The sequence below is a fragment of the Cervus elaphus genome, chromosome 30 (assembly GCF_910594005.1).
Source record: "Cervus elaphus chromosome 30, mCerEla1.1, whole genome shotgun sequence".
In the NCBI taxonomy this organism is placed as follows: Eukaryota; Metazoa; Chordata; class Mammalia; order Artiodactyla; family Cervidae; genus Cervus; species Cervus elaphus.
Window position 1 is genome coordinate 83960001 of NC_057844.1, and position 21416 is coordinate 83981416.

A 21416-nucleotide genomic window follows, 5' to 3' on the forward strand; every position below is an offset into this window, starting at 1 on the left:
AACTGTTCCCACACGGCCTTGGCAATCAACGAGGCAATCAGCAGACACGGGCTGGGTGTCCCAACCCCATAACGACGCTGCCACTGCCCAGGACGCAGCTGAGGACACGGGATCTGCACACACGCAGAGGCCGCGAGTGGTCCCAGGAAACGGAAGAGAAACGCCACATGTCCGATCTCAACAATGAGATGCATGCTCGCCAAAGCCGTCCTCCCTGGCCAGCTCTCCCACCCACCTCAGAAGTGCCTGCATCCTGCCTGCTCCTCACAGCCAGGTCTTTGGAGACATTGTTGAACTGAGCACTACTCATATCCACTGTCAGATTCAGGCCTTCCTCTTCGATAAATCGTGTTCAACAGACCTGAACAACCTACTAGCCAATCCCCCAGGCTTCCCAGGCGGTTCAGTGATAAAGAACCTGCCTGCCAAGCAGGAGACGTGGGTTCCATCCCTGGGTCGGGAAGATGCCCTGGAGGAGGGCGCGGCAACCCACTCCAGTATCTGTGCCTGGAGAATCCCACCGATAGAGGAGCCTGAAGGGCTACAGGCCACGGGATTGCAAAGAGTCGGACACAAGTCAGTGACTGAACAGCCACCACCAAATCCCCCTAGACCGTATCTATGGAAAATGTCTCTCTGAGAGTCTGAAATATGCTCTGAGCATTGCCTCCTTAAAAAGGCTCTGTGCACAGACAAACTTGTGGTGGCCAAAGGGGACGGGGCCACCTGGAAGCTTGGGACTGACAGGAACACCCTGTGTGCACGCGCTAAGCCGCTTCAGTCGTGTCCGACTCTTTGCAGCCCCAGGGACCGTATAGCCCGCCAGGCTATTCCGCTCCAGCACGGCAGATGCGGCTTGAACCTGTTACTGTGACACTTGGACATACTGGAAACTTCAGCTGCCCTCACCTGCTCTCCACTTTAAGAAGAGAATTGCCAAGTAAGAGTTAAGCCTTTTAAGGGTCATTTCTATAATGAGTCCCCACCAAAAGGACTCGGTAACATCATACATTTCATCAGAGATTTTTTTACATTAACAGCTTTTCACAGCAGAAAGATTAACATGGGATGTGGCCTGCCACTGTCTAGGTTGGATGGCTGATACATCTTACCCAGAACTTTGACCTATGTTTTCTTTCTAAGGCCACTCAATATTTTCCCGCAAACAGTCTTCATGTTTCTGATTCATTGGTCCCTAAGTCACAAATTAGATGGGTTTTGCCCAGGAAATCTGGAAAACTTTGGTCCCTGGAACAAGACTTGAATTCTGCCAAACAGCATAACTCTAGGGAAAAGGGCTCAGGAGCCGGCTGCGACCAGATCTCCTCCAGCTTCAAGAAGGTGCTGAGTCAGAGGACACTTGCCCTCCTCTCTGGGGGCTGTTTCGCCGTCTGTCCCCCCGGGGTTTCCATACGCAAAAGGGTGACATGACCTCTGCACCCTCTGAGCTGGAGGCCCCCAGAGTGCGGCCCTGCTGGTTACAAAACCACCCCCTCCCGACGGCTGGCCTCAAGTGTCTCCACGTTGGGTCCCACCACTGTGCCATCCAGCAGTGCAAAGTAAGGCAGAGGACCACGGTCTTGCATCATCACTGTTGGGACACACGCCATTCTCGCTCAAGTGCCTGGGAGAAACCCACTTGCTTTTTGATGTCCATTCCTACATCTGGTATTTCCTCATCTGATGCCTTTGTCCACCCTAAATCCAAGTTGTTTTCCCATAGCCAGCTTTGTGTAATTTCCAGGGCAGAGAGGAAAACCCAGCTAATTCATTTCCCACCCGAGAGAGATTTCAAAATTTCTAATCTTTAAATAAATGGAATAACCCTGAATGTTTGCTAGTCTCATGAATTTACTTTAGAGACACAAAATAAGTAATATTTCCTATAAGAAAATTTAATTCTTTTCTTCATTTTTTGTAACTCTTTTAACAAAGTCGAATTTCTGAGGCTGAGCCATTCCTAAAACTGCCAAGAGAGACATCTTTTAAAGTAATTTCTAGTTCAGCATGATTAAAGGCCAAAATTGCTTGTATTAATGCCATACACAACCTTTGAGGGTAGGAATATTTGTCTGCTTTTTGTTCCACATCCTGGGTGTACAATAAATATTAATTATGAGTAAATGTACAAATGAATACCTTTAATTATATTGATACATGCAGAATATGTACGGTATACATGTAGCTAATATACGTGTTTTATTGCTGTTTAGTCGCTCAGTCGTGTCCGACTCTTTGCGACCCCATGGACTGAAGCCCGCCAGCCTCCTCTGTCCATGGGATTCTCCAGGCAAGAATACTGGAGTGGGTTGCCATTTCCTCCTCCGGGGGATCTTCCCGACCCAGGGATCAAACCCGGGTCTCCTGCAGGTGAATTCTTTACCACTGCACCCCCCGGGAAGCCCATATGCATTATATACATATATACATATATATATATAGGCTATGCCAAGTGGCTTGCAAGATCTTAGTTCCCCAACAAGGGATTGAACCAGCACCCCCAGCAGCGCAAGTCTAGGACTAGAAGAGTCCTAACCAGTGGACAACCAGGGATTCCCTGCTTGCATGTTTTTTGTCCCAGAGTGACTGCTCAACATTCACTTACTGAATGCAATTTCAAATTATTTTGAATGTCATAAGCAAGATACTGAGCTCAGAACAGATTAATTTGTGTCTGTGCTTAGGTGAATTCTTAGTCTTGCTTATTTTCACTGATGTGAAGAAAAAAAAGCACTTTGATTTCAAACTTGGCTTCCAGCCTAAAACAGTGCCCAAAGTTATGTGTCTCAAATGTGTTTTCCAGTCAAGAAAAAAACACACATTTCTATAATATGTTAGTGAATGATAACTTCCATAAGAGAAGAGAAAAATCTAAGGCCAACAGGAAATAATAAAAAATGACTGATCACAGAAATTTTTTAAAGGTTTAAAAGCCTGAATTCCAAGAATAAAGAAATACAATTTCATTATTTCCAAGTACTTGGGAAAACACATTTTAACTATTACTAAGGCATCCAGAAGCTATTTGCTCAAAGCTGCTTTAACAAACTGATAAGAAGCATCTGCTGCTCACGTAATGTTTACATACACAAGTATTTGTTAAAGATAAGGGGTGAATGCAGGATGAATCGAGCAGATTGCAGCTCGTCCTGTGTGGTCAGGAGTGCGTCACCCCAGCTTATCAGCGACGGGGGCCGACTGGGGACCCCTCTGTGTACTCACCCGAAACCCACGGGCCCAGGGCTGCGCTGCCCAAGATGCAGCATCCCCCCACCCCCCTACCCCGCCCCACAAGCCCATCTTCCTGCTTTGGCAAGTTCATCTTAATTTTACAGGCCATTTCCTGACCAAAAATGACGAGTTATCTTAAACCACTAACCCCAAGTGGTCTGTAATTTCCAGGAAGTGGATTCGGGCGTAAAAACACAGAGAACAGAAATTCCCCATTCAGGGGCCAAGCCTCGGAGGAGATGGTGGGTGAGGCGGGCATGGCAAGAAGATGAAGTCACACCCAAGGGTTCCTGCCCACCCTGGCAGTCCTGGCTTGGGTAGCCTCTGAGCAAACTCCGAGCCCACCGTCAGCAGACGGGAAAGTGAGAACGGAACCGTAAAGATGGGAAAACTCGGATAAACCGTAGATCAACACGAAATACTGGGCACCGTGTCCCCACGTCCCATCGCCAAGCCCTCTCCAGCATCCTAACCCCACACGACTGCATCGGGGCCTTCCCACTCCCCAAGCCCACCCCCCTCCCCCGACGGCACCACGGGGCTGGAACTGCCAGCCTTAACAACAGCCAACAAGAAAAGGGGTCGTCAGAATCGGGGGATGGCTGCAACGGCTCAGCATCTACTTGGCCACAAACCACTGCCCAGAAGAGCATGTCTGCAACGCACCTCCATCACGGGCTGCCCCCAGGAGTGAGGAGAAGGGGTGAGGTCTGTGGGCCCCAGGACCCACAGCAATCCCACTGCCCACTGGAAACACGCTTCTTGGGTGCACCCACACCCTGCTCAGCCCCATAATGGACCGTGTCCATTCAAAGTAATCATGATTATAATAATACCACCTTAACGCAAGCTTTAATGCAGGTATAGTGGGGACCTAAGTTTCACACAACTCCATAATAACTCCATGACATTAAAGTTATATTCTTTAAAATAAAATGCAACTCAAAAATTAAAGCTAATTAAGAAAAGGAGTAGCTTATGTTTAAAAAATGACATTGTTAAAGCTGATGTTTTTGGCTGATGCAAAGAGCGGACTTACTGGATGCGGATGCTGAGAAAGACAGAGGGCAGGAGGAGAAGTGGGCAACAGAGAACAAGATGCTTAAATAGCATCACTGACTCAACAGACATGAGTTTGAGCAAACTCCGGGAGACAGCAAAGGACAGGGAAGCCTGGCGCGCTGCAGTCCACGGGGTCACAGAGAGTCAGACATGACTTAGTGACAGATTTTGGATGATGTGGAAATTAACCTTCTCATGCTCAAGAAAAAGTCACTGGTTGCATAAAAGGATAACTGGATTTTAGAATACACTTTGATTGCCTTTCCCCACTACAAAAATAATATGCTTACTTCTTAAAAATATTGTCAGAGATGTAGTAACCAAATTTGCCATTGATAAAAATATACATTAATATTATTTCTTTAATAGGAATGAAACAATACCATAATAGCTATCATTGGGCCCATCTGTAACATTCTGAAAGAGGAAACCAGTACTGATGTTGTACCCTCAAAAATGCCCCATATGCTAAAGGAGGAGTGTTGGGCGGCATTTATTTTTCTGAATGAAGACCTAGGCTACCATGCATCTCTATTCTGCTGAAAGTTATTTGTGATGTTATTTCATGTATTGAGGAAATACTCCTTTGATTTTTATTCTTGACGTTGTATTGTTTCAGCCTGCGGTCCTTAGATATGAGCAGCAATGATATTCAACATCTTCCAGGTCCTCTAGGCATGTGAGTGAGAGCCAGGAAAAGCTTGTGCAAATAGTTTTGGAAACTGAGTTACAAATAAAAATCCTTGAGTTTTGTTCTTCATTAAGGAACATGCTCCTTTTTAAAGCAGAGACCCATACAAATATTTTAACACTTTCAACTTAATTTCAATTCAAATACAGGAATACTGCCTCTACATAGTCCATTGAGCTGGACATTTACGGAGTCAGTCCAGCTCTGTCCGAATGGCTCTACCAATGGGTCTCCAAGTGCTGGGAAATTTGATGAAATGGGAACACTGCCCTCTCCCAGGGCACAGCCAGCCTCTCTTGCTATTAGCTGAGTAAGAAAGAGAGGCCCACAGCAGACTAAGACAAGAACCGAGTAATAAAGAACACTAATTCCAAAACTCCAGACAGAATCTTGACTCCAGGAGCAGCATAAAATGAGGAGGCTGGAGAAACACCCTTTACCAGCAAGAGAACCAACAGATACGCATGTAATATATTGCCTTAATATCTGATGTGGACGCTGGGCATCTGTCTTTCCCTTGACCACAAGTCAGGCAAGCTTTAAAACTCAGATGACAAAAAAAGCTCTTAGAGTGTGCAGACTAAAAAACAAACCTAGCAAAGCAGGAATATTACTAAAGCACGGAATAAACTATTTACACAGAGTTCAGCCTTGTGTATATTTCCAAGCCATGTTTAGTCTGTGGTGGAATATCTACTCCAAATGCCCAATTGAGAGGAAACACCTTCACTGGCGTTACTTTCCTTTTGCTGCCTAACTCTACCACAGGGGTCAGCAACATGACATGACAATTTCTGGGAGCCAGCCCTCAGCTGCTGCCAGCATCTCCCGGGGTCCGGACTGAAAGGCAGCCGGGAACACTGGCCCCAAGACAAGTAACTCACAGCTCCCCTCAAGCGTCAGGCGCTCCCCAGGTGGTGCAGGCATTTATTCAAAGAAGCTCTGTCCTCCAGCACCTCAGCCTCAATATCATCAAGGGTGTGGTTCCATCACACACAGGACAACGCGATACCAGCCGCATGGCCGTGATAACAGCTGACGTGTTCTGAGGGCTTAGTGGCTTCACACACACACACACATACACACACACCCTCTCTGAGATTTTAAAGGTGTCTGCAGATACTTTCTGCGTTGTCTTCATTTGATGGGTCAGGGATCCCAGGCTCAAAGATATTACACTGCTCCCTGAGACACAGATAAATCCTTCGTGACAACTACCCACGCTTCAGGCTGGGGAGTCTGAAGAACAAAGCCAGATAAATTCATGAATCCATACTGCAAAGAGCATACAAAAGCAAGCCAAAACAAAGCAGCAGCAAGATACTACTACACATCCATTCCAGTGGCCAAAATCCAAAAAACAGTGACAACGCCAAACGCTGGCAAGGACGAAGAGCCACAGGAACGCTCATTCCCTGCTGGTGGGATTCAGACTGGCACAGCCACGCTGGAAGACACTTTGCTGGTTGCTTACAAAACCAAACCTACTCTTACCAAGGGATCCAGCAATTCTGCACTTGGGTATCTGCCCGAAAGAGTTGAAAGCTTAGAGCCGCACAAACACCTGCGCATGGATGTTTACAGAATCTTTATTCAAAACGGCTGAAACGTGGAAGCAAACCAAAGTGTCTCTCAGTAGATGAGAGGATAAACTGTGGTCCATGCAGACAATGGACTATTAGGCAATCCAAGCTATCAAGTCATGAAGACATGGAGGAAATTTTAAGCGTGTAAGAAAAAGCTAAAGAAGCCAATCTGAAAAGTCTACATAATGTAACGAGGCCAGCGGAATGAAAAGACAAAAGTACGGAGGCAGTAAAACGATCAGTAGCTGCCAGGCTTTGAGGAGAGAAGGGGGTGAACGGAAGACTCTGACTTCCAGTCAGAGCACGGAAGACTTATGCTGCTGTCGCTGTTTACTCAGTAAGTCATGTCCAAGGCTTTCCGACCCCATGGACCGTAGCCCGCCAGGCTCCTCTGTCTGTGGGATTCTCAGGCAAGAATACTGGAGTGGGTTGCCATTTCCTTCTCCAGGGGGGTCTTTCTGACCCAAGGATCGAACCCGCGTCTCCTGTCTCCTGCAGTGGGAGGCAGGTTCTTTACCACTGAACCACCTGGGAAGCCCAGGAGGCCTTCAGAGCAGTGGAAAGACTCTGCAGGACGCTACGATGGGGGCAGACCCGCCGGAGATACAGCAGTGAGTGAAGCCGAAGGTCCGCTGCAGACCTTGGGTGACGGTCCAGTGTCAGGGCAGGTGCGTCAGCTGTGACCAAACGTGCCTCCTGGGGAGGGGCAGTGATACTGGGGGACGCTGTGCCTGTGGGTCAGAGAGGGTGCACGGGAAAGCGCTGCCCCTTCCTCTCCATTCCGCTTCGAACCTAAAACGGCTGGAAGCAATCAAGTCTTCACTAAGAAACAGGCAGACCAAAAGCCACCCAGCCGAAGAGGCAGGAGACCTTTGGTCAGACGGCAGGCAGCCGCTGTGGGATGATGAGCAAAGGAATCACGTGGTCATGAGGGATCTCTGAAGCCTCAGGACGCCGGGAGGAATGAGCTGGAAAGAAAACAGACGGGAAGGAGGGCAGGAGCCTGGAGGGCTGTGCGGCAAGCCTGCCCGGGTGGGGGTCCTGGAAAGGCCAGCCCCGGGGACCCGGAGGAATGGACGGCAGCGGGAGGGGAGAGTGAGTGCCCGGGGACACAAGGTCAGAGAGGAGGGTCTCCAACGAGGCCACGGTCCCTGAGCCGAGCGTCAGAAAACATCAGGGCATCGGTGATCAACACGGGCGAGTGGGGGAGGACAGTCGGTCTGGGTAAAGGCAGCTCAGTTCTGGTCACGTTGGCCGAGTCTGTGATCAAAGCTTTGGGAAGATCCCCTAGAGAAGGAAATGACAACCCACTCCAGTATCCTGGCCTGGAGAATCCCCTGGACAGAGGAGCCTGGCGGGCTGCAGTCCACGGGGTCACAGGGAGTCAGACACGACTGAGCGCATGGCACATGCGGAGTGTTAACGCAGAAGAGCGGAGGTGAGATGTTCAGGAGAGTGTGGACACCAGCCTGGGGTTCCAGAGAAAGGTCTGGAGTCGCCCTCACGGAATGCCAAGGGATCGCGGGAGTGGGGAGGGTGGAGAGAACCAGAAGCCGGCTGGAGTCCACCCCTGCGGTCCACCAGCCCGAGGGGTCTGGAAGAGGAAGAACAGAGAGGCAGAGAAACAGAAGGACCCCAGGCAGACGGACGTCAGGGAACCAAGACCAGGAGGACAATGGCGGGAAACACCGGATGGAAGTGTCCCCGAGGCCCAGCCCATAAAGGCTCCTCCAAAGCCATTCAGAGCGTGAGCACCCCCAGAGAACCTGACAAGGGAAGCATTTTCTGTTTTACATCCCCTTTCATTGTGTGCACAAGAGTGGGTGGGATATGTCTTCTGCATTGTTCTACAGCTCACATTTTTTTAGTGGTTGTTTAATAATAGCAGGAAGAACAATGCTCTGATGGTATTATTTTAGGCATTCTATTGTTGCTTTTGCTTACTGGAGCCCCAGCACTCAGAATACCCAATCTGCCTGGGAGACGTTTCCATGAGGCCAATCCTCGTCCAGTTGAGAAAACCATCTTTAGAGCAAACATCGGCGCCTCACCAAAACAAGGGTTGTAAATTACTCACTGATAGACACCCCCTCCAATTCTAAAAGGATTCGTTTCGGTGCATCACTTGTGGGTTCAATTTTTCTGCAAAAGCTCTACCAGTTCTTAACTAGATAACCAAACTCATTCAGGGACGACCATCCTTACCAGTTCCAAGAAATCTGCAGACAGTCTTGTTAATGAATAACTCGGGGTTTGAGAATCCCCTCACGGCCTTGCCCCACTGAAGGGAGGTTTTCCAGCTCAGCTCCTGAAGCACTCATACCCACGACCGGTCATCCGTGCTGCAACTCTGCAAACATCCCAACCCACCTGCGACCTCCAGAGAGGGCCCGGTTTGGTTTGAGCGGGGGTCTTATCACAGTTCTGCAAGACCTGGGCCATCGCTGTGTCTCCACCCCTCCCAGGAGAACGTTTGGACATCATGACTGCTAGTCACAGAAGCAGTGGTATCCTGGTGGCTCAGAGAAGGAAACCTCAAGGTCATCTTTCAATGCAAAGACAGCCTGATAGGTGAAAGGGCTGGGGAAGGACTGTCCAACCTTCTGAGTGTGGTGCACACGGCAATTCACAGGGAAATAAGAAGCCGGGTCTACGCTCCCATTGCTCCCTCAGATTCAGAGATGGGATGTCCTCCCGGAATTTCCCCTGAGTTTCCCAAAGCTGGTTAGGTGCTCCTATGGCCATGGGTTTGCCCTGGCTGTAGCATCTACCAGCCTGGGTTGTCCTGGCCTGTTTCTTTCTCTGTATTTCTCAGGAGACCGCAGCCCTCCTGGCGGGGGAGGGCAGGTTCTCCTCTCTGGAGCACAGCCAACGCCCAGCAGAGGGTGTGGCCTGAAGCGCTGGGGCTCACATGTGGGATGAAGGCAGGATCCTGGGCGGGAGGGCAGATCTGCCAGGGAAACTGAGGCAGGGGGTGACTGAGTCCTCGGAAACCATCTGCTTAATCAAAGCAGACACAACATCCAGGACCCTCTGGTCCTTAAGTCACATGTGTGTGTGTGTGTGTGTATGCCTACACCATTAACACACATATGTGTTCTACTCCATCAGTCGTGTCTGACTCTCAGAAACCCCATGAACTGTAGCCCGCCAGGCTCCTCTGTTCATGGGATTTCTCAGACAAGAATACTTGTAGTGGGTTGCCATTCCCTTCTCCAGGGCATCTTCCCAAGCCAGGGATTGAACCCTGGTCTCCCGCAGGTGGATTCTTTATGATCTGAGCAACCAGGGAAGCATTAACACACACACTCATAATTCTGTGAGTGTGCACTCACACACAAAGGTTGCACACTTTTCTCCTGGTTGCTACGAGAGGCAGTCCAGATGTGAAGAGCGTGATGGTTTAGACTCTGTCCTCACCAAGCCCCCTCCAGGGACTGGGTTCATGGTACTGTTTCAGGGACTAAGCCAGAAATCAGCCTTCTCATTTAACTGACATTCCCAGCAGAACGTGGTCCACACTCACATGGGAGTTCAACCTCCCTTCACCCGAGTTCTAGGTCATTCAGTCCCAGAAGAGTGACTAATGGTCTAGAGATGCCAGCACCCTAGGCGGGCATCACCACGCTTTGGGGGAAGTTCACATGTCTGATCCTGAGAAGTAATCTGTCAAGAAGCATCACACAGACCAGTCGGAGAGGGGGCGTTTGGAGGCTGCAGAAGGAAGGATTTATTGAGCTCCTGACTGCGTGACTCAGAACAGAGGACCCTCAATCATAACTTTAGGGGCAGATTTTTCTCTTGGGTCTCCATCTTGTTCCTCCAATCTTGCCTAAGAAAGAAAAGTTAGGGAGGAGTGTGCTGATGAGAAAAAAAAAAAATCCCTGACTTAGGAAACCTGTCCACTAATAAACGAACAGCATGGCCATAGCACATAGGATCCAACAGGAAACCAAACGCCTTTCTTGTGCGTACTAACAACAGCAAGGGCAGCCCGGGCCTGACACACAGTAGGTGGCGTTCGTGTGTACCAGCGCAGGTAACACAGGTCCAGATACTCCAGAGAAGCAGACAATCCAAGAAAAAATTATATTGGCTTCTGAATTAGGATCTGATCTACGGGCAGCATCCTATCATTCTAAATGCATTTTTAAATGATATTTTGCTTGGAGCAATACAGAAATCATTCAACTACTTGGTACCCCTAACAGCTGATTTTGGAAGGAGGTAAGTTTTTTAAAAAAAAGTTACTGATGGCATGAAAAGTGAGACTAATTTTAAAATTAGCCAGATATTATTTTTAAATGGATTTTCTGACACAGAGATAAGCCATTTGCATATTAATACATTTTCTCTCTCCTGCTTAAACCAGGGGAAAAAAAATATGGCAAAATGACAAGACCCATGAAGTTAACCGGTGTTCAGAGGGTGTCCACCTGCCGATGTCTTAAAACATAACGTGAGATGTGAGGGATAAAGCAAAATCAGGACAGGGACACGCACTTGGGCTTTAAGAAAAACTCAAGGAAAGTAAAACAGTCCCAAACTCAACAGAAATGAGTCTGGTTTCCTACTCACCGAGTGGCTCCTGCTTCACACTGGAGGCTAATTAAAAAGCCGGCTCTTACAATGGGCTTGGCTTTGCTAACATCATCAATAGGAAAACTCAAGTGCAAACACAGCTTCATATTCCAAACAGAGAATTTCTCTCATGTCCCTGCCACCTCTCCCTGGAAGTGTGAAATCTTTGCGTCAGAAGCTCTAGACCCAAATAAAGAGTTCAAGAGCTGCCTCTCTTGGAAGTATTTTGTCATCGTGACCAGAGAGCATTTCAGCAACTGACTAGGGTGCTGGCTGGCCTCTGGGCTGCGAGAAAAAAATCTGAAGCTAACTGCTGGTGTCATTCCCTACCCAATGACAACAGCCAGCCAAGAGCCAGACTCGGTGCCAAGGTGTGTATGCATATTGTCAGTTCATTCCGGCAAGTAACAGTCCATCAGTTATATATAATCAAGTCAGTGAGCTTCATTCTTCCTTTAGAGAAGGGGAAAAAAAAAAAAAAACCTGACAGCAAAATTATGTGAAACAGTTAAAGAGTAAGTGGGAAATGCCAAAAGCAGTAACATCATTTTTAAACAGTTGGGGGTGGGGGGATGCAAAATGCGTTTAGAAGCCACACCTTCCTGGGGTTCTGTCTGCAAGTCTGTGGCTCTGGGGAACAGCTGAGGGCTCCGGGGAAAGGAAAATAAGTAAAGAACGGCAGCACATCAGGGATCGTCCAAAGTTGGACGCCTCCACTCTTGCAAGCCTCAGTCCCAGATCCTTTCTGGGCAAACACACAGCCCGAGGAAAGGAAAACTAGCAAAACAATCTCTGCACAGAACAATAGATGGAGTTTCGTTTTGGTTTCACACTCAGATATAACGTGGTTATAATTTTTTTTTGCTATATTAATAAAAGTCAGAGAGTGGAGTTTGGAAGTGTTTGGAAGCTGGAGGACAGAAAGGCTCGCCGCTGCTCCTTAGCGTGCTTCGGCGACAGCAAAGTCGTGGGAAAGCGAGAAGACAGCTGTTTCCAGGCAAAGGGCCCAGGACTGTTCACCATCAACCACCAGTCTCCAAAGCTCCAGAGAAACACGCCCAGAGCGACGCCCGGGCACATGTGCGGGGCTCCGAACTGCACGGGGCGCGCGTGTCCGCCCCTCCCGCCCCGGCCCCCGCGGGCGCCCGGCGCAGGTGAGGGCGCCCGGCGGTCAGGCGACCGCGACATGCGAGTTCAAGTCCCGCGGACTCCCGGATACCCTCACACAGCGCGGGGCGCTCCAAGCTCTGCGCTCTCGCCCCCCGCCCGAGGAATCCCCTGCCTCGTCCCTACCCAGCCCACAACAAAGGCGGCTCCCCAAGGCGTGCGCCATCGCAGCCCACGGGGGTCCCCGGCGGGGACCGGCCGGGAGAGTGCGCCTGGCGGTGGCGCGCGCGCGCGACCCCCGGGCCTGGAGGGCGGCTCCGGCCGGGGACAAAGGGGCCGCGCGGGGCGCCGGGGCGCAGGGCGGGACGCCGGCAGCTCAGCCGGCCGGGACTCACCTTCGCGGCGGCCCGGCTGCTCTCCTCGTGGAGCAGGAGCGCGGCGAGCAGCAGCAGCCAGACGCCGAGCCGGGGCCCCATGGCGGCGCGCCCGGGGCGGCGGGGACCGGCGGGGGACGGCGAGGGACGGCAGAGCCGGCAGCCGGGCTCTCGCGGGCGGCGGCGGGCGGCTCACTCTGGCAGGGCTGGGGCTCGAGCGCGGCGCACCGTCCCGGGCGCGGCGGCTCGCGGCGGAGACCTGAGCTCGGCCAGGCGAGCTCCCCAATTTGTTGGCGCTGCCCCTCCCCTCGGCGGCGGGGGCGGGCAACGCCTCAAAGGGGGAGGACCCTGCGGCGCGGGTAAGAGGCCGCCGAGCGCGCGGCCGGGCGACTGTGGCCGCCGCGCGCCGGGACGCAGGGCTCCGCGCTCTGCACCCGCCGCCGCCGCCGCCCGCCGCGCGCCCCGCGCTCGCCTACCGGGCCAAGCTCCGAGGGCAGACGCGCGGGCCCGAAGCCGGCCCCGGAGGGCGATCGCGCCGCTCCTGCCGCCCGCGGCGCTGCCGGAGGGCGGATGCGCGCGGACCGCCGCCGCTGAAGCCAGGCCCGAGGTGAGAGCGGCCCCGAGACTTCGGGACCCGCCAGAGGTCAGGGACGGCGGGCTCCCCGTGCCGCCGGGGCTGCACGCTCGGCTCTCGGGGCAGGCAGGGGAGAGGCGATGGGGCGGCCGCTGCGGAGCGGCCCCAACCCGGGCCTGGGGGGGCAGGCTCCCCTCTCCCCGGCGGGGTCGCGGGGCCGCTCTCGGTCCACTCCCCGCTTTCCCCCGTCTCGCGATCCGAGGTGGGCGGCGAGGATGCCCCCTCCCCGGCCAGGCTAAGCCCTCTTTGTCTCGCATTACAGGCTAATAGGGACCGATCGGAGCCCAGAGGGGCCGGACTGGGAGCATGGACAGAGAGCTGCGCGCCGCGGCGCGCCCTGCCCTACGGCGGTAAGCGACTTTGTGCCCGGCCCCTGGGTCCCGCGCGCGCGTCCTTTTAGGAACTGCCACGCCGGGGCCACGCACTCACGGCGTTCTTCCTCTCCCATCAGGTGGCTGCTGCTGGGGGCCGTGACCGTGGGGCTGCTGGCCCAGAGCGTCCTGGCGGTAAGTCCTGACTCTCGTTCTGGGCTGATTGGCGAGCCGGAGAGGATCTTGGCTCTTGGTTGGGTCACCGAGTAGCCTTGCCAGAAAGCAGCTGGTGTGTGCTCACCTGAGCGCGGGTCTGTGTGTCTGTGTGTGTGTACGCGCGCACCCGCGCCACTGGTGTGCTTGTGTGTCCCGGGCAGCCGGTACCCAGCCCAGGCTTTGAGAAAGTTCGCCTTCCCCCGCGAGGACTCTGGTTTGCCTTTCCTTGGGTTCCCCTTCAATCCTGTGCGTTACAGGCGTCGGCTCATCCTTGGGAACCAGTAATTAAAAACATGACCCGCGGCATCCTTTCCCCTCGTTTGAGCAAAGCCCTTGGTTACAAGCAAAGCTGGGCCTTACAGTCTAGGCCGTCAGACACGTGGTTCCCAGGCGCCAGGCTTGGGAGGAGAATGGCCTGTGTGGCATCGGAAGCTGGTGTGGGGTCCTGCCCTTGGCAGAGTTTTCTTGTCCTTTTGAATGAGGGGCTCTTGGGGGTTGGGGGGGGGCGGGACCAGGAGAACCTGGGACTTTGTACTCCTGGAAACTGAGAGAGGGAACAATGGCAGAAAGTTGCGTTTTCTTGCAAGATGTGCTCTGGCTGGGGCGAGCCAAGGTGGGGCTGTTAAGGCTCCCACCAGGGACCCTGTTTCCCGAGTGCCTCCCCCCAAGCCCTGCCATTCGAAGTGACTCTGTGAGCATCGTCCCTGCGCCAGGATTGCATGGTGGGATGTTGTACGTTGACATAGGAGCCACTTCGCAAGAGCTCCATGTGGTGTGGCTGGGCTGTCACAGGCCTGCTGGTTGCTTTCAGCTGAAGACCCAAATGTTTAAAGTGGGACTGAAAATCGGGGAGACTTACTGGGGTCCTGGACTCCCCTCTCCTCCTCTGTCTGCTGGAATATCGGGGCACCTGGCGTCTGGGGGGTCTCCCCTGAGCCGCCCCCTCCCCCCCTCCACCCCGGCCATCCCCACTCTGGGTAGTGGAGAGCTGTGTTCATGGCTTGGTTTGAATTATGTTATTTCCACATTTTTCCATCCTCGTGTAACACAAACGAGGATTTTGCAGGCTGTGAGCGAGGAAGCACTGTCCAGCCTGGGAAGGAACCTGGAGCCTCACCTTTCTGCCGTCTTCTCCTCCAGGTCAGGGCCCAGATTGGGAGTCAGAGGAGAACTCTGTAGACTTTGACCAGAGGGTTCCAGACCAGTTTTCTTCCAGCTCAGGATGTGTCTCGTTCCTTTTCACACGTCCCAGATTTAAGATCAGTGACTAGATATTTGAACCAGCCCATTGACCCTTGTGAATCCTTATGCACACATGACGTGCAAGACTTGGCTCAGAGCTGGGAGCAGGGGCAGTGCACACACACACACACACACACACTCACACTCAGAGGAGGAGCAGGCGGCCCCTGCAAAGGAAGACACGCCGTCCCGTGCGGTGTGTGCACTGTCCTGCTCTCCCTCCCACACCCCCTTGTCCCCTTTAACCACTTTCGTAAACATGACTGTTTTCCTTCCAGAGGATGATGGGAATCTTATGTGGGACTGAGCCTAAAATTGGCGGAAAGGGCTCTGTGTCAGAAGTGTGTGTGTGTGTGTGTGTGTGTGTGTGTGTGTGCGCGCGCGCGCGCACTCAAGTCATGTCTGACTCTCTGCAACCCCATGGACTGCAGCCCACCAGGTTCATCTGTCTGTGAGCTTCTCCAGGCAAGAATCGTGGAGTGGGTTGCCATTTCCTTCTCCAGGGGATTTTCCCAGAGATACAACCCGCGTGGCAGGCAGGTTCATTAGCGCTAGCAGCATGTGGGAAGTGCCCATGTCAGAAGACCTGAGAGCGAAAGGCAGCTCTGCCCTGATCTCATCAATCCTGAGCCCGGGTTCCCTCATTCTGAGCAGGCAGAGGATATCCCCCAGCTTGTGGGATGCAGCACACCTCTGTGCCTTCCCCTAAAGCCTCTGAGATGCTGCAAACCCATCTGAGTCCCTGCTGCCTGGCCCTTCAATGGGACCCAGAGCGTTTATTGCCTAGCAGTGCTTCTCAAAGGACAGTCCTTGGACCCTTACATGCATCTGGAAAGCCTGGTTAAAAATTCAGAACTCTGGTCCACACCTCAGATCTCCTGATCAGGCTTTCTGGGGTGGAGCCTGGGTGTCTGCATTCCCACTTGGGAAATGCCAAAGTTTAGGGGCCACTGAGTTAGAGTATTGGGTTGGAAGGCATTGGAGTCACTTGTGGGTTTATTTCATTTCCCTTTATTTCATTTCCCTTTGCTTTAGACTCTAAAATAGATACTTCTCGGTCATTTTACTAGAGACATACCGATACATATTATTCAACAGGCATGGAGTTTGTAATGTTCAACAATAGACCTTCCACTTAACTTATCTTCTTATTGACCACTGGCTTTAATTACTGTTAATCATGCAACAGTGCCTTAATCCTTAACTGGTTTTCTTAAAAATCTTTTCTTCCTTGTGGCAAGCGCAGTTCCTGCCCAGCTCCTGTCTGCCACACTCAAGAGTCCTGTTTCTTTGCCCATTTGTGCCAGAGTCTTCTCAGGGGAAGGTCGATTTAGTAAAATGGGCTGCTGATCGTGACGACGAGTTTCGTAGCAGAAGCAGCTGAAAATGGCTAGCAGAGGGGGTGAATAATTATTTAAAGAATACTTGCTATGAGCAGATCTGTGTGCCTTAATCCATCTGAGCCTCATAGAAAAGCACGCCTACCTGAGTAGGTAACTCTTATTATCCCCATTTTGCAGATTAGAAAACAGAGGCACAAAGAGTTTAAGCACGCCTTGCCCGTGGTGTCTCTCTGTAAGCAATGGATTTGAACCCAGGTGTCTCCCCACAGCTCGATTTCCCGGGATCAGACTGTAAGTCAACTGCTGAGCTTCAGCAGTTGGGTCTCCTGGCAGTGGTTTCCTTGCTCTGGACAGAGATGAGCCGAGTAAAGCCCCCCGGCTGATTTCCAGGAAGGGGAATCGCTCCTGAAGAGCAGGAGCCCAGAGGAGGGGAGAGGCCACTCCACCCGGGGTCCAGCAGGAGGAAAGTCTCCGGTCCCCTGGCAGCCTGCGAGCGGGGCCCAGCGGGGGCACCACGCCCTGGGTGGGCAGCCCTCTGTCCCGTGCCTTCCTGCAGCTGCCCGGCCTGTGGGCGGGGCCAGGGTGTGGGTGCCCGGCAGATGGCCCGTCCTCAGTGACCACCAGCCCTGACTTTGGAGACAGGTTCCCTGGACATGTGAACCCCCACAGATCGCCATTGCTTCTTATCTCCAGATATGGGAGAGCAGCCTTACAGATCTAAGAGGGCAGTCCTGTGCGGTTCTGGGGTGGGGGGAGAATTCCAGAGAACAAAGACCTTCCCGGAGATCAAACATGCTGTGGGCTGGGCTGACCTCCTGACCCCAGCCAGAACGTTAGATTCTCCAGGTATCAGGGGCCAGCTAGGACAGCCAGGCACACAGGCGCTGTCTGGCCCCGGGAAGTGCTGGGCTCCAGACCGCCTTCCCACCAGCTCGGATTTCCAGGTGCCTCCCAGGGCTCCAGGCTCTGGAAAATTCTCTGGGTGTTCTTGCACACTGCCACGCCTTTCCCTCCCTCCAAGGAAAGAAGAGAAAGAGAAGGAATCTGTTCTTCAGGTTTTCTCTTCTTCCAATCAGCTTATTGATAAGTTATGGCAAATGGACTTTGCACATTCCCCATACTCACCTCCTGGAGATCAGAGCTTTCCTAGAATTCCCTGGAGCTCTAGTCCTATTGTTCAAAGCCTGAGTCCCTCCAAAGAAGGGAAATATCGCAAGGTTCCTCCTCTATTAATGGAAAAGCAAGCAAATCTCCAACTCTCTGGTACGCTCTTAAAGCACTCCTCTCTGTGTGACTTGTCTGACTCGTAGATAATGTCAGAGAGTTGTCACAGCATCCCAGAGCAAGACGCAGGTACAAGGGGGTCAGAGGGCCCCTGGCTTCCCCACTGCCCATGGGTATACCTAGAACCAGAGAGAGGGGGAAAAGAAAAAGTGGAATTCAAGTGGAAAGTGCTAGAATAGAACACAAGGATTTTACTAAAATAATAAAAATCAAAGCATGGTCTATCTTCCTGAAGAGAGGGTAAAAGAACAGTAAGTGACCAGCTTCAATTAGATGATAGAGACAATGCGAGAGGAAGATAGGAATGAGATAACCCTTTTCAATGATGATGATGTAATGAAGGTCTCAGCATGTGGAAGGTGGTGGTTTTGGAATGTCTGGTACTTTCTATCTGAAAAAGAGCTAAGAACCCCTGATTAGAGGACTTTAGAGGAGGCTGTGAAGTCAACCTCCTGCCAGACCTGGTGGCGTCATCGCCGACGTGGAAGGCGGTGGGTGAGTGGGGGGCCCCCCTGGCCCTGGCTGGTTCTGTGCAGGAGTTGGTGGCCTCCGCGGCCAGGGGACCACACAGCAGAGTTGGGGGGCAACCAAGCTCCACCCGGGCGTGGCTCCAACTGGCTGGGTGACCCCAGAGCCCAGTCACTGAACATTGCGAGGCAGGGCTGGTGTCTGTGCTGGGATGCTCCTGGGGGTCAGTCAACCTGGGCAGTCAGAGAGTCAGAGCTGAGGACAGGGGTCCCCCAGCTGTCCGTCCCAGGCCCGTCCCCAGGCTGGACCCTCGCGCTTCCCAGCTTAACCCCAGGAAAGCGGTGCTGTTCCAGGCAGGCATCTGGGCTGCTGCAGAGTTGAGTGTAATATGCTGCTTGGGGCTGCTTATCTGCGGCTTGGGGTCGGGGGAGCTGGTGTGAATGATACCTGATCAGCTACAGTGAGAGGGCTGGCAGGTTATCTGTTCTCACCTGGCCCCTCCCGGCGGGAGCAGCCGCCCTTAATGAGACTCTCCAGGGACAAGCCTGAAAGACTCACTCACCCTGGTTTCATCACCTCCCTAGGGGTCTGTGACTTTTTTTTCTTTTCTGATTATCTATGAAAGAGGATTAGGCAAAGATTCCCTGGAAGGAGGGCGTGGCAACCCACTCCAGTGTTCTTGCCTAGAGAATCTCATGGACAGAGTAGCCGGGTAGGGCCACAGTTCATAGGGTGGAAAAGAGCTGGACCCGAGGGAAGCGGGTTAGCTCACATCCGCAAAAAGAAGACGAGAAGGTGTCTAATCGTAGGGAGTCTTTGTGGGTTTCTTCAGCCCCATCCGTGTGGTCAGGGAGGGAATTTCAAAGGACGCGCCTGCAGCCCTGCCCCACCTCCCGGATCCTAAGCCCTTGGGCGCCTGGATCAGTCTCCCCTGTTGGAGTCCCCTATCCCCGCCCCACCCCCGCACTGGGTGTTCTGTTTGAATGTGATCAGGCTGCCTCTGAAGCCACGAGTTCTTCTGTCAAGACAGTACTCCTCTCAGCGCAGCGTGGGGCCCTAGATCAGATCCTGGGAGAGACAGAGGACACTGGTGGGAAAACTGGGGCAATGCTGAGAGTCTGTGATTTGGCGAATGCACGCGTGTTAATCTCTAGTTTTGACACAAATGGGCTGGAGTTATGTAAGACGGTGACGTGACATCCCCGTGTCTGGGTGAAGGGTTGAATGGGGACTTTAAACTCTCTTTGCAATGTTTTGGCCAGTAGCATTCATCTCAAAGTAAAATCCTGCGGACATGAGTTTGCGCAGGCTCCGGGAAATGGTGATGGACAGGGGGAGCCTGGCGTGCTGCAATTCAGGGGGTCGCAGAGAGCTGGACACGACTGAGGGACTGAACGGGCTGACTGAGAGGTCACGGACCACTCGCTGCAAGCGTGCCTCTTCCAGACAGACAAGGGCACAGCGGGTGCAGAGGCAGCAAGTGTCCCCCAGGGACCAGCGAGAGGGGATAGTGTCCCCACGCTGTGCTCTGATAGAAAAAGCAAACACAAGGCCCTTCTGTGTCTTCAGAAATCTAGCAGAAGCGGCCCCTGCCAGGGACAAGGGCTTTGGTCCCCCCAACGGGTGGAGTTCTTTAACAGGAAGGGGTGGAAAGGCGTCTTCATGGAGTTTCCATAGCTCGGCATCTCCAAGGGGCCCCAGGGCTGAGCTACAATGGCCTCCCTCTTCTCACTGGTCTGGCGGGAGGAGGCGGGCAGTGGGGGCGGGGAACGTGGTTGCAGGGGTGTTCGCTGAGTTTGGGATGGCACAGCGGGTTTGCAGGACAGTCATTTCCAGGAGCGCTTTCCACGCTCACACCTCTGGCTCACCAGCTTGTCAGGCCAGTGTCCCCAGGGGCTGTACGGGAAAGGAGAGCCCCACGCCCACCCCCTTTCATGTCTGGGACACTCGGTGGACAGCAGCGATGCAGGTCTAGGGTCCCCGAGCCCCCCCACACACACACACAGGCCCCCTGCGTGGCTGTGGAATTTAGAGGAGTCGTTAAGCGACCACAACTGCTACTGCAGTCACGGGCCGGGAGCAAGGATGGCCAGTGGCCAGCGGCGGTCACCTCGCACTTCACCTCTGTCACCACCCCCAGGAGCAGAGCAGCCCTGGCCAGGCGGAGGCCCCTTGTAGCGTATGTCAGAATCCCTGTCCCTTGGAAATGACCCTTTTCAGAGTCTAATTAAAATGCCCCCCCCCCAATTACCATTAGAGAGCCGGGACTTTAAATCATCGTCCATAATCTCTGTAGACATTAAGCATTTGTCTTTACTCATGTAATTACCTCCACTGGAATGACAGACACCACAACCCAAGGCGTTGGGCACTTAGCATCTTTCCTCCAGGTCTGATTCACCTGGCATCATATGAGCCAGGGCCTGAAACGTGGTCGGCACCCAATAAAGCGTCCGTTCCACATGTGAGTGAAGGGGTGTCGAGTTGAAAGTACTGAAACAGACCTATTGGATGAGAAATACATTCATGGAGCAGCGAGGGAAGGTTAGATTAAAATATAGTTGTTCTCCGTGTGGATTTTTCCCCCAATTAAATGCTGCCCCTCACCGGCTGAAGCTAGCTGTTCATGATGATAAAGGAACCGCTGATCTGTCTGTGAAAGATTTGCATTTTTTCCGAGGGATTGTTTCGGCCCCACCCCTAAAATTCCTATTCTGTTGCTTTTGCCCAGGTCAGTGATCTCCCATGTGGGAATTACGGAAGAATTTGTGTTGTTGGATTGCACAGGCCGATTTTCTGGTACCTGGTGGGAATTACATAACGCTGTGTTTTTCTGCGTGTCGAGCACTTCGGGTGCGTGCCTGTCTTTGTGCGGTGGTGTGGGCCCCATGAGCAGAGGGAAGGGCTTGTGCTCGGGGACACGGTCAAAGGCACGTGCTCCCTGGGTGCCTCCCCGCTCTGGTTTGTCCATTAGAAAAAAAAGAAAGCTGATGAGCAACTGCTGGGCAGTAGCTGCAGACTGATGAGAGGAGGGACACGGGGACAGACCCACAGCCCTCCCCTCCTCTGCCCTCGCCCCTGTCCCTGCCTCCAGGTCGGAGAAAAGGAGGGGTCCCCCACGAGGGTCTTTGTGGATTCCCCTGGGATTGACTTATGACAGAGGAGCCCCTAAAGGAAGCTTCCAGCATTCCAGAACCCCAGGGGCAGCGAAAATCTCCCACAGGAGAAACAGCAGTTTGGTGCCAGAGACGGATCCCAGCCCACAGTTCTGATCACCCCGGCTTAA

At 52.9% G+C, this 21416-nt stretch overlaps 2 protein-coding genes across 2 annotated transcripts in view; one reads left to right on the plus strand and one right to left on the minus strand.

Annotated features, from left to right (window-relative positions):
* The window catches only part of COL4A1 (collagen type IV alpha 1 chain), a 133609-nt gene extending 120716 nt beyond the window's left edge, over nt 1-12893 (minus strand). The window contains 1 exon segment of the mRNA XM_043892467.1: nt 12654-12893. Coding sequence (XP_043748402.1) covers nt 12654-12734 — 81 coding nt within the window. The 5' untranslated portion in view covers nt 12735-12893.
* A 204-nt stretch (nt 12894-13097) lies between these two features.
* COL4A2 (collagen type IV alpha 2 chain) overlaps nt 13098-21416 on the plus strand; it is a 162189-nt gene continuing 153870 nt past the window's right edge. The window contains exons 1-3 of the mRNA XM_043892466.1: nt 13098-13239; nt 13529-13616; nt 13718-13772. Of these exons, the coding sequence (XP_043748401.1) occupies nt 13573-13616; nt 13718-13772 (99 nt within the window). The 5' untranslated portion in view covers nt 13098-13239; nt 13529-13572. The remainder of the gene's footprint in view (nt 13240-13528; nt 13617-13717; nt 13773-21416) is intronic.